Here is an 11,821-nt window from a genome sequence, read left to right on the forward strand (position 1 = left end):
CACATGCATAACTGTTTGTGGGATTAGGATTTAAAATTGATGTGGTTGTAACTGTGGGACCAGACTGCAGTTCCTGGAGCTGGATCCTGGACCGTTAGTAACCAGAATGCTGTTTCTCTCTTGTGATTGAGAGTCACTTCCACTGCTTTTCATAGAATCATAGAATACTAGGACTGGAAGGGACCTTGAGAGGTCATCAAGTTCAGTCCCCTGCCCTCATGGCAGGACCCAGTACTGACTAGACCATCCCTAGTAGACATTTTCTAACCTACTCTTAAATATCCCCAGAGATGGAGATTCCACAACCTCCCTATGTAATTTATTCGTGTTTAACCGCCCTGACAGTAACTTTTTCCTAATGTCCAACCTAAACCTCCCTTGCTGCAGTTTAAGCTCACTGCCTCTTGTTCTATCCTCAGAGACCAGGAAGAACAAGTTTTCTCCCTCCTCCTTCTGACACCCTTTTAGATACCTGAAAACCACTATCATGTCCCCTCTTAATCTTTTCTTTTCCAAACTAAACAAGCCCAATTCTTTCAGTCTTCCTTTACAGCTCATGTACCCTAGACCTTTAATCATTCTTGTTTAATGAGTACCCTCCACTCATCCCCTACAGACATGGACAAGATGGCACAGGCAAGCAGTTGGGATAATTCTAAATCAGAAACATGTTCCATTTTCTCCTAGTGGAGTTTAGAGGCTGCAGTGGCCATGAGAGGCTAGAGAATATAAACCATATTGAACTGCAGCAGCACGTATATCTCTAACTGTGAGCCAGAGGAACAGGCCCTCCATTCTGCTCTGGGACCTGGAGATGAAGCCAAGTCCCCTTGCACTGGACACACACTATCCACTATACTATTCTGAGTACTATCTGCCACTTGAGGGGTCACTTCCAGCCTTCTGCTTATTCACCTGGCTGAAGAGTTTATCTTGCCAGCCAATCACGGCCTCCTCTTCCTCATCGTCGGCACGATAGCCACCTGAAAGACAATAGGGGGCTGGTCACTTCTTCACACATGTGCTTCTTCCCTCCACGTTGAACAGGATTGGTTCCAGGATAGACCCTTGAGGGACCCCACTAGTTACCTCTCTCCACTCTGAAAACTTATCATTTATTCCTACCCTTTGGTTCCTGTCTTTTATCCAGTTATCAATCCATGAAAGGACCTTTCCTCTTATCCCATGACAACTTACTTTACTTAAGAGCCTTTGGTGAGGGAAATTGTCAAAGGCTTTCTGGAAATATCCACTGTTAGTTCATGGGGGCTAACGTTATCTATGGCTATAAACCAAGATGATCAGGAATGCACCCTTATGCTCTGGATATCACTAGCTTCTGATTCCCAAAAGCTGGGAATAAGTGACGGGAAGAATCACTTAATGATTGCCTCTTCAGTTCATTCCTTCTGGGGCCCCTGGTACCAGCTGCTGTTAGAAGACAAGATATGGGGATAAATGGATCATTGATATGATGCAATGTTACTATTTTTATGTTCTTCTGCTCACAGCCAGTCTCACTTTTCAGCAAGAGAAAAGACAATGAGCCCTGTGAGTGGAATAGCCCTGGAAGCCTGTTTTGCAACTAGGTATAATGCTCAATTGGCAATACAAATGCCTAAGGTCAAAGAGGGTGGAATTTCCTTCTTCAACATGATGCACCAAGAAAAAGAAACAAGAATTGGAAGGTGCTTCTTCACTAAGAAAAAGATGTGTTCTCATTGCAAATTAACTAACAGTTGATAACTAAAAAGATCAAATCCCAAAGTCTGCGGTCAGCACATGTATTAGCAAATTGAGCCAAGTATTTTGCAAGACTTTACTCTGAGGTGCTAACATGTAAAAACTACCAAGTGGCTTGTCCTCACTAGGATTTGACCTTGTAGTTGCTAACGAGGTCAAGGCACACCTTTTCCCTAGCAAAGATGCACCCACTCTGACACCTTATCCTACCACAGGTATTAAATCCCTGTCTCACCAGTTGCTCCCTGGCTGGGAAAAGGAGGCACTTCCTACCACTATCAGAATATCCAGGGGGAGAAACGGGGCACCTGTTCCATCCACAGGTAGGACAGGTCTTCATATGAGGTAGCCCAGAGAAGCTGAGGCTGTCCTGTACTCTGTGGGGTTGAAAGGTGTAAAAATGCCATCTCCCCTCCACTGAGATTGCTGCAAGTCCGGCATCTCTCCCTGCCTGCGACCTGTGCAGTGGGGCTTCGGCCAAGTGGCAGAAGCCATTGTGAGGCCTTGCACAGGAGAGATGGGTCCCCATCCGACACCAGCCATGAACCACCTACTTGTTGCTGGATGGGAGCTGAAGGTGGCCAGGCTGATGAGATCCTTCCCCTGCTGCTGGCTAGAGGGCTGCTGGAGCTGCTGCAGGAGCAGGCTGGTGGAAGTGACATGCTGGACATGCACCCTGGGCAGGGAGGAGCACCAGGCTGGAGTCAGCAGGCTGCCCAGGGCAGGGGAGGGAGGAAGGCGCCAGGGGCCGCTTGCCTGGGCCCTCCCCAGGCACCCCAGCCTGCTGTGCCACAACAACGCCCCAAAGGGGCCCAGGTACCCTCCATGGGACACCCCACACTCCCCGACACCCCACACTCCCCGCCCCCCCCCCGACACCCCACCCCCCGACACCCCACACTCCCTGCCCCCCCACGACACCCCACACCCCTCCCCCGACACCCCACACTCCCCGCCCCCCCCGACACCACACCCCCCGACACCCCACACTCCCTGCCCCCCCCACGACACCCCGCCCCCCCGGAACACCCCGCGGGCCCTGACCGGACGCGCAGGCCCCGCACGGGGTCCCGGGAGCGATACACCGCCCCCCCCGCCTCCGCGCTCCAGCACGGCTCCGCCATGGCCCGGCCCGAAAGCGCGTCCGCGCCCCATGGAGATGGGCGGGGCCTCTGCTGAGCATGCGCGGCCCGTCTCCCCTGGCCGGGGGGGGGTGCGGGCTCTGCGGGGGCCGGGGGGGTGTGCTGGGTCGGGGGGGGAGGGGTGCGGGCTCTGCGCAGAGCCTGCGACGGGGGCTTGCCCGGCAGCCAGGGAACAGGCACGTCGCTTGCCCCACAGTAGACGCACACTAGGTCAAAAGACAAGGACCCCCCTTGGGGGGCGGGGCGGGGAGGGGGCCGGCCTGGCTTTCCAGCTCTGCGGACTCCCGAGAGCTGCAGGTTCTCTCCTGAGACTCGTGTCCGAACCAGCGCCGTGGGACATCCCCATGCGCTCACAAATGCTTTGGCTTGGTTATTTCCTTTCCAAAGAAATGCGTTTGTGCGTTTGCTCTGTTCAGTGACGGGATGGACCGGGGTGCAAGGCTGGACCTAGAACATGTACCCAGCATCGATTTTTGCGTGGCTGGGCATAATATTCACCAATACAGCTGGGCGTGACTATGTGGTGGTTGTTCACTAGCAAAGCTTTGTATGAGACAGTCCTGGCTAGAGAACCAAACGGACACAAGCGCTCAGATGTCATCTGCTCAAGAGCAGGAGAATTTGCATCTTGTGGCTATAGCCTGGACCATGGCTATATGAAGTGGTACTGTCCCAACCCTCTCAGTTCTTTTGCACTGAAGAACAAACTGATGCAAAGGAAATGGAGGGTGGGTCGCTGGAACACACATCTGCATGATGTCTCCCAGAACCACAGTTACAGTAATTACTCATTTAACATGTGCCGCTTAATACGTTTTTGCAATAGCATGATTTTTTTTTTAGGGAATGTTTTTCGAATAACACAACCATTCCCAAAATAACACAAAAATAATCAAGTGGCAGACTACTTTATGTGGCGGTATAAGTTTGTGAAAACAGTGGTAATATGCATGAGCAGATGAGTACACATGGTCACAGTGCTCCTCCCTTCACTCGTGATTATCTTTGTGTTTTAACAAACTGCAGTGACTTGTGTTGCTAGAGATCTAACACCAACAAAAAACTGACTTTGCCATTGCCATCTGAAATGCAACCCCCACCTTTTCCATTATTTTTAATGGGAAAATTGACCCCACATAGCTCGTTTTCGCTTAGCACAAACATTTTCAGAAATGCATCTATCATGTTAAATGAGGAATTACTGTAACCAGTTCTCAGTTTTGTGCCATAATTCTACTTAAGTGACTCCCTCACAGTATCTCCCATGAGGAGGTGGAGCTTAGAGTCCACCTACAAAAGGACTACAGGACCAACCTACCAAAGCTTACAACCGTGCCCTGGAAGATGGAGTAAATGTGCATATGGATGATCACATGGCAGTCCTGAAGAATGCTATGGACATGCCTTCTGCTTTTGTAGATTGAGCTCACACTCAGAGATGGGATGTAGCCAAAGCTATTTCACAGGTGGGTTTGATACAGATTTCTCCATTTGGAGAGAATGAAGAGACTACTTGCCCCTTCATACAATCAGGTGAGGCAAACCACCAGGTGAACTGTGATTGCCCCTTAGCAGGGAACCCTCTTCCCTTGCCAGGTCACATCAGGTGAGGCAAAATTGAGTCCTGCCCAATAGAAGGCCAGACCTGTAGCATATGGAGACACTGCTCCTCCAGCGATGAAGGCAGCTTAGGTAAGTATGCAGATAAGTAAAATGTGTTTTTTTGTTTCACTTGAGCTAGCTATGGTTAAACACAATTTTTGGGTGTGGTCAGCATCACATTGGAGAATTAGCTATAAGGAGGTGCTGCTATCTGAGCCGGCAGCTCTCGCCCATTCCTTGTGGATGTTTTCACTACCAGGAACACAGGGTTCTGATAAAAAAATGGAAACAGAGAAGATGCCAGGGAATCAAACAGGTTCCATCAAAGGCGCTAGGTTTGATGTTAAGGTCCCACAGAGAAATTAGCTCTTGGACTGGAGGATGTAGAGGAAGAAACCCTTTCAGGGACCTTGCTATTATGGCATTGGAGAAAACTCATCTTCCCCAATTGGAGAGATGGAATGCTGATATTGCTGCCAGAAGAAATTTCAATGAACTAAGCACAAGTCCCAAGAGCTGAAGATCCATCCCTAGGGGAGTGCCGGGCCCAGGACAACCCCCTGCCCAATTTGCCTCAGGCTCTACCCCCCCTTACTAATCTCCCAGGCCACCTTGAGGGCCCCCCCCCAAAGTGCAGGCCCTGTAGTGGTTACCCCAAACCAGCCTATGCAGGTATGCCAGAATGTCCTGGACAGAAGCCAGCAGGATGAATTGCACAAGTCAATACATCCATTTAGATGCCAATTGGATCCTGGCAGAGGGCTCGCTGGTGTGCTGCCTCATTCAGCTGTGCAGCAGCCACACCAGTAGCAGCAGGGAGCTGCACCTGGGATGCAGCAAGTGTGTGTGGTTCTGAACAAGTTGGTCAGGGTGGAGGGAACAGGACATGAGGCTGAATAAACAGTTGAAGAACCAGAACTATGAGCCTGCACTTGGCCCTACCCACCTTCTGCTTGTGGGTGACCGGCAGAAGGGCGAAGAAGAAAACTGCTTGGCAGCTGCAATGAAAGAACAGAAGAGGTATGTCATGACCATGAGGGTTAGCCAGCAGCCTGGGGAGTAAGAGGTTAACTGTACCTAAGCCAGGTATAGTCAGCCAATACAAATGCAGATAGGGATTTCAAAATGGGACAAAGGAATTTTTGGGTTTTTCCCTCCTTTGTTTCTGCGCAGTTTTTCTCTCCAGATGTTGAGGGAGAAAGACATGTCTGTCTCTCCAAGAAAAGACTCTTCACCATCTGTAAGTAGGGTAAAGTTTAGATAAATCCATTAGGTTTTATTGTTTTATGATTTGGGAATGGGAATCTGATGTCTGTGCGTTTAAAAATGAGTTTTCCTCTCCTTTGCAACTAAGCTCTTGGCCCATGAGGGGTCCCCCCATCAGTATATAAATTGGTGACTTTTCCATTTAGTCATTATGCTTGTAACAGGAGTACTGTGGTGATTAAAACAAAAAAGAGAGAAAGAACTTTTATTAACCTGGTATTGGTTAATTTTTGCATGTCCTTGTTTTACTTTAGGGCTGAGATTTCTCAAGTGATCTCTTCCCTGAGTTTATCATTACTTGGGTGGTGGCAGCGGATTTTTATCCCCAAAATCTAAGTTTAAGATTTTGGGGGGAAGCTTTATACCAAACCCTGGAAAGATAAGGTTTTGGGGTACTTGTGACATTTCCTGTTGTCCCTGATCGCCAACAGGTCAATCATCTGGATACCCACGCCACAACACTGGCCCAGAGGATAAGCGAAGTTACTCACCTCCAGTGCAGTAACTGTCGTTCTTCGAGGTGGTGTCCCCGCGGGTGCTCCACTATGGGTGCTGGGCTTGCCCCGGCGCCGCAGACGGAGACTTGTCAGTAGCAGTATCCGGCCGGACCACGCATGTGCCGCAGGCTCGCGGCTTTCGCGCTCTTTCCGTCGCGCGGTCCGGCCGCCCGCCAGTTCCTCGGAACCGCCTCGGAGTCTGTAAGAGACAAGAGCAGAGATAGAGGGGAATCCAAAGCGGGGAGGAGGATGGGTAGTGGAGCACCCGCGGGGACACCACCTCGAAGAACGACAGTTACTGCACCGGAGGTGAGTAACTTCGCTTTCTTCTTCGGGGATGTCCCCGCGGGTGCTCCACTATGGGTGACTGCATAGCGGTAGTCGCCGAAAGCGGAAGGAGGGCAAGGAGACCCTATTTATCCGCCGTGGAGAGCACCGCAGTCACCACTGCCCCATCCGAATGAGAGAGAGAGATAGAATAATGCTTAGCGAAGGTCCCATGAGAGGACCAGGTCGCCGTTCTGCAAATGTCCTTCAGAGATACTCCTCTGTGGAACGCTGTAGATATGGCCATGGCTCTAGTGGAATGAGCGTGTGGTTGGGACGGAAGGGGCAACCCTCTTGCTGCGTACGATTGCACTATGCATGCCGTTATGAGATTGGAGATTCTCTGGGAAGATAGGCGTTGACCCTTTGACCTGTGTGTCAGGGAGACGAATAAATGGTCCGTAAGCCTGAACGGTTTAGTACGATCTATGTAGAACGCTAAGGCCCTGCGGATGTCCAAGGAATGTAGGGCCACGTCCCGTGGCGAGGCATGGGGCTTCGGGAAAAAGGTTGGCAAGATGACTGGTTCGTTAACGTGGAAATTGGAGACAATTTTGGGTAGGAACCTCGGATGTAATCGTAGGACTACCCCATCGCTACGGAAAATCGTATATGGTGGAATGGCCATCATGGCGGAAAGCTCGCTAACCCTGCGTGCAGAGGTTATTGCGAGCAGGAAAACCGTTTTCAGGGTGAGGAATCGTAAGGATACGGTCGCCAGAGGCTCAAACGGTGGCCTCATTAGGGCGTCGAGTACCACATCCAGGCTCCACACAGGAGGGACTGGGTTGCGTGGTGGGTCCATATTGATAAGGCCCTTGAGAAATCGTTTAGTCGTAGGATGGGCGAAGATAGAAACGCCATCTACAGGTGATGTAAATGCCGATATTGCTGCGAGGTGCACCCTGATGGAGGCTAACGCAAGACCCTTGTTTTTTAGGTGCAGTGCATAGTCCAGTACGGAGGAAATGGACGGACGTGCCGGATCGTGGTGGTTCGAGGTACACCAGGAGGAGTATCCGTGCCACTTGTGGAGGTAAGTTTTTCTCGTGGTTTGTCGCCTACTCTGTACTAGGACGTTTTGGACTGCGGCAGAACAAACAGATTCACTTGGGTTCAGCCAGTTAGGAACTATGCTGTTAGGTTCAGCATTTGTATCTGGGGATGTTTCAGGCGTCCTCGGGCTTGTGTGAGGAGGTCGTGGAGAGGCGGAAGGCGGATCGGTGTCCGCACGGAGAGGCGATGCAGGAATGGAAACCAGTGCTGGCGAGGCCAATCTGGGGCTATGAGGATTATCGTAGCCCTGTCCGCCTTCAGCTTCTGAAGGACCTTGGGAATGAGAGGTATGGGGGGAAATGCATAAAGGAGGGGTCCACGCCAAGTCACGAGGAAGGCATCCCCTAGAGATGTGCGGCCCAGGCCCGCTCTGGTGCAAAACTTGTGGCATTTTGCGTTGGCGGGAGTTGCGAAGAGGTCCACTCGGGGAGTCCCCCAACGTTGGAAGATGTCGCGTAGTATGCCGTCGTGCATTTCCCATTCGTGTTTTGAGTGGAAGTGTCTGCTCAGGAAGTCTGCCGTCACGTTTGTGGTGCCAGGTAAGTAGGATGCCAAAGGAGTCACCCCGTGGCGAATGCACCAGTTCCAAAAGTGGATAGCTTCCGTGCATAGGGAACGGGAGCGAGCGCCGCCCTGGCGATTTACGTAGTACATGGCTACGATATTGTCTGTAAGTATCGTCACAGTGGTATTTCGAATGTGGACGAGGAAGGATTTGCATGCGTTGAAAATAGCCCGAAGCTCTAGAAGGTTTATGTGCAACCTTGCTTCTTGTAGGGACCATTGGCCTTGTACCGAGAGGGAACCCATGTGGGCCCCCCAGCCTAGTAAGGAGGCGTCCGTTGTGATTTGGTGGAGAGGCTGCTGCGGGTGAAATGGTACGCCCGACAGCAGGTTTGTGTGGCTGGTCCACCATCGGAATGATTGAAGAACGGCCGGTGGTGGTGTAACGGGTCTGTGAAGTCGTATCTGGTGTGGTGGTATACGAGGCTCAGCCAGTGTTGAAGGGCACGCAGGTGTAGTCTGGCGTATTTCACGACGTACGTTGTGGCGGCCATGTGGCCCATGAGTCTGAGACATGTGATGAGTGGAACGGTGGGGCTCATGGTGATGGTGCAAATGAGGTCCTGGATGGCCTGAAACCTCTGCAACGGTAGGAACGCTCTGCCAGCGAGTGAGTCCAGACGGGCCCCAATGAACTCGATGTCCTGAGTGGGATGCAAGACGGACTTCTGCTCGTTGAGGAGGAGTCCGAGCGATCGGAAGACTTGCATCGTGAGGTGAACCATGTGGGAGACCTCGTGTGCCGAAGCGCCTTTGAGCAGGCAATCATCCAGATAAGGGAAGATGAGCACCCCTTGGCGTCGCAGAAAGGCCGTGACCACGGATAGGAGCTTTGAGAATACCCTGGGGCCTGAAGATAGCCCGAAGGGGAGGACCTTGTATTGAAAATGGTCCTTCGCCACGACGAAGCGCAAGAACCTTCTGTGAGCAGGGTGAATAGGGACGTGGAAATAGGCGTCTTGGAGGTCGAGGGCGGCAAACCAGTCCTGTGGATTTAGAATAGGGATTATGGCAGCTAGAGTTGTCATTTTGAATCGTTGTTTTCTGAGATATTTGTTCAGACGACGGAGGTCTAGGATAGGACGCCAGCCTCCGGACCTTTTCTGGGTGAGGAAATAGTGAGAGTAAAAACCCCTGTTCCTGAAGTCCTTCGGAACTGGCTCTATGGCACCCAGAGAGAGAAGGCGGTCGACCTCTAGTCTGAGGAGAGTCTCGTGAGAGGGGTCCCTGAAGAGGGACGGGGTGGGAGGAGTGGTTGGTGGGATGGCTATAAGAGGGATAGGATAGCCGAACTGAACAATCTCGAGGACCCATTTGTCCGTGGTGATTGTTGCCCATTGATGTAGAAAGGGTCTTAGACGGTAGTGAAACAGCTGGGTTGAACGATTCACGGTGCTGCCTGTGGTTGTGTGCTCGCCCTCGACCAACACATCAAATCTGTTGCTTGTTGTTGGAAGGTATGTTCGTTCTGCCGTTCAGGTTTCGGCGTCGTTGAGGCCTCTGGTGGTGGTGCTGCTGCCACTGGTGTCTAATGTAGGGGTAATCATATCTGCACTGATATGGTGCGTACCGACGTCTCTTAAAGGGGGGGGTATACATCCCCAGAGTTCGCAAGGTTGTCCGAGAGTCTTTAGAGGAGTGCAGGATCGCATCCGTGTTTTCTGCGAAGAGCTTGTCCTTGTCGAAGGGTAAGTCCTCGACCTTCGTCTGTAGTTCCTTTGGAACTCCTGCCGCTTGAAGAAAAGAAGCTCTACGCATAACAATAGCCGTAGCGGCAGAGCGAGCAGCAGTATCAGCCACGTCCATGGCCATCTGGAGGGACGTTCTCGCTGATGTGTAGCCCTCTTGGATGACTGATCTCAGGATCAATCTTTCTGGATCAGGGAGATGATCCATGAGAGGAGTGAGGCGTGAAATTGTGTCGAAGGAGTGATTGGAAAGATGCGCCGAGTAATTGGCGATTCTGAGGAGTAAAGTCGCCGAGGTATATACCTTTCTGCCCAGGACGTCAAGCCTCCTTACGTCTTTATCAGAGCCCTGGTGTTTGAGATGAGGGGCTCTAGATCTCTGCTGAGCTGCGTCAACTACTAAAGAGTTAGGCTGTGGATGGGCGAAGAGGAATTCCATGCCCTTTGGTGGCACAAAATATTTCTTGTCGGCTCTTTTGTTGGTGGGAAGGGCCGACGCTGGAGCATGCCACACTTCGTCAGCCAGTTCCAGGATGCCTTCGTCGAGAGGGATGGCGAGGCGTGAACTGTGTCGCGGTTGGAGATTCCTAAAAAGCTTGTATTGCTTATCTTTGAGCTCTTGTAGGGGAATCTCCTGGGTAATCGATACCCGCTTAAATAATTCTTGGAATTGACGGAGGTCGTCTGGAGGAGAGCTATCGTCGGGGTTCACTGCATCCTCCAGAGGAGATGAGACTGGAATGGAAGACCCCGAGGCATGGTGCACGAAGGGAGTATGTTCCGGCTCTGAAGAGTGGTGAGATGGTGATGGCGCATGATGCGGAGGAGTAAGGGGAGCCGGGGTTGGAGAGCACCTGTGTGCAGCGTAGTTGGAGACGGATCGTGGTCGATAAGAATACCGGCTATGGGAATGTCGAGAGTCACGGTCATCGCGATGGTAGGCGCCATGATGCGGCGAACGGTCATAATTGAAGCTGGAGTGGCTGCCGTCCGATAACGGTACGGGGAGCAGGGCGAGCAGGAGCGGAGGTGTAATGCCCTGGAGGAGGCAGGAGAGGCAGAGAGATGCCTGTACTGGTGCCTGCGATGGGGAGATCCAGCAGCCAGAAACGGGGAGGGCAGTCTCGACGAGGTGCGAGGAGAGCGGCACCGGTGAGAGGACCGGCGTGGAGATCGCACCGCCGGCTGAGAAGAGGACGGTGCTGGGGAGAAGAAGCGGGAGCAGGAGCAGCTGCAGCGGCGTGGGGAATAGAAAGCAGCAGCAGGAGCAGGGCTCCGGGGTGATTGATGTGCGGCAGGCGCTGAAGCGCTAGCCGCTGAATTACTTAGCTCCTGGTGTGGAGGAGCAGGAGCGATCGGCACCGCGCCGGCCCCAGAACGGGTCGGCGCCGTATGGTCCGGCACCGCGCAGCTACTGGAAGGCAGTGCCGGGGCGGTTGTCGCGGCCGGTGCCGTGATCGGGTCCGGGGCTGCTCTCGGCGGCGGCTCAATGCTCGGCGCCGGAGGAGGAGGCAGTGGCTGAACTGAAGCCGGCTGGGGAGCTGACGTCTTTGCAGGCTCCCGTGGCCGCTTAGACTTGGAAGCCCCTGAGGCAGGGGGACATGGCTTTGGAATGCCAGAGGTCCCCGGTGTCTGTGCCTGGCTGTCCCTGCCATTCAAGGCAGCTGGCAGGGATCTTGCTGGGGACAATGTCAATTTCTTCTCCAGTCCCACAGTAGCGGAGGAAGCCCGGCGCTTAAGCGGCTGCTGATTCAAGTCAGCTTGCTGCGACTGCAGGGCTGTATCAAAAAGCAGCATATGGAGGCGCCTCTCCCTGTCTTTCCTGGCTCTGGAGGTGAGCCTTAGGCAATGGTGACACTTCTGGGGGATGTGAGACTCCCCCAGGCAACGAATACAGTCTGTATGGCCGTCAGAGGCTGGCATTGCCTCCCGGCAG

General features: G+C 52.6%; 1 protein-coding gene across 7 annotated transcripts in view; it reads right to left on the reverse strand.

Annotated features, from left to right (window-relative positions):
• MKS1 (MKS transition zone complex subunit 1) overlaps positions 1–2,945 on the reverse strand; it is a 30,988-nt gene extending 28,043 nt beyond the window's left edge. For 5 of the 7 annotated variants that reach the window (XM_075904988.1, XM_075904986.1, XM_075904991.1 and 2 more), the window contains exons 1-3: positions 2,788–2,945; positions 2,298–2,419; positions 916–983 (exon numbers count right to left, since the gene is read on the reverse strand). In XM_075904988.1, the coding sequence (XP_075761103.1) occupies positions 916–983; positions 2,298–2,419; positions 2,788–2,867 (270 nt within the window). In that variant the 5' untranslated portion in view covers positions 2,868–2,945. The remainder of the gene's footprint in view (positions 1–915; positions 984–2,297; positions 2,420–2,787) is intronic. The other 2 variants (XM_075904989.1, XM_075904992.1) reach the window with 2 other exon arrangements.
• Between the last annotated feature and the right edge of the window lie 8,876 nt (positions 2,946–11,821).

The sequence above is a fragment of the Pelodiscus sinensis genome, chromosome 21 (genome assembly GCF_049634645.1).
Source record: "Pelodiscus sinensis isolate JC-2024 chromosome 21, ASM4963464v1, whole genome shotgun sequence".
In the NCBI taxonomy this organism is placed as follows: domain Eukaryota; kingdom Metazoa; phylum Chordata; order Testudines; family Trionychidae; genus Pelodiscus; species Pelodiscus sinensis.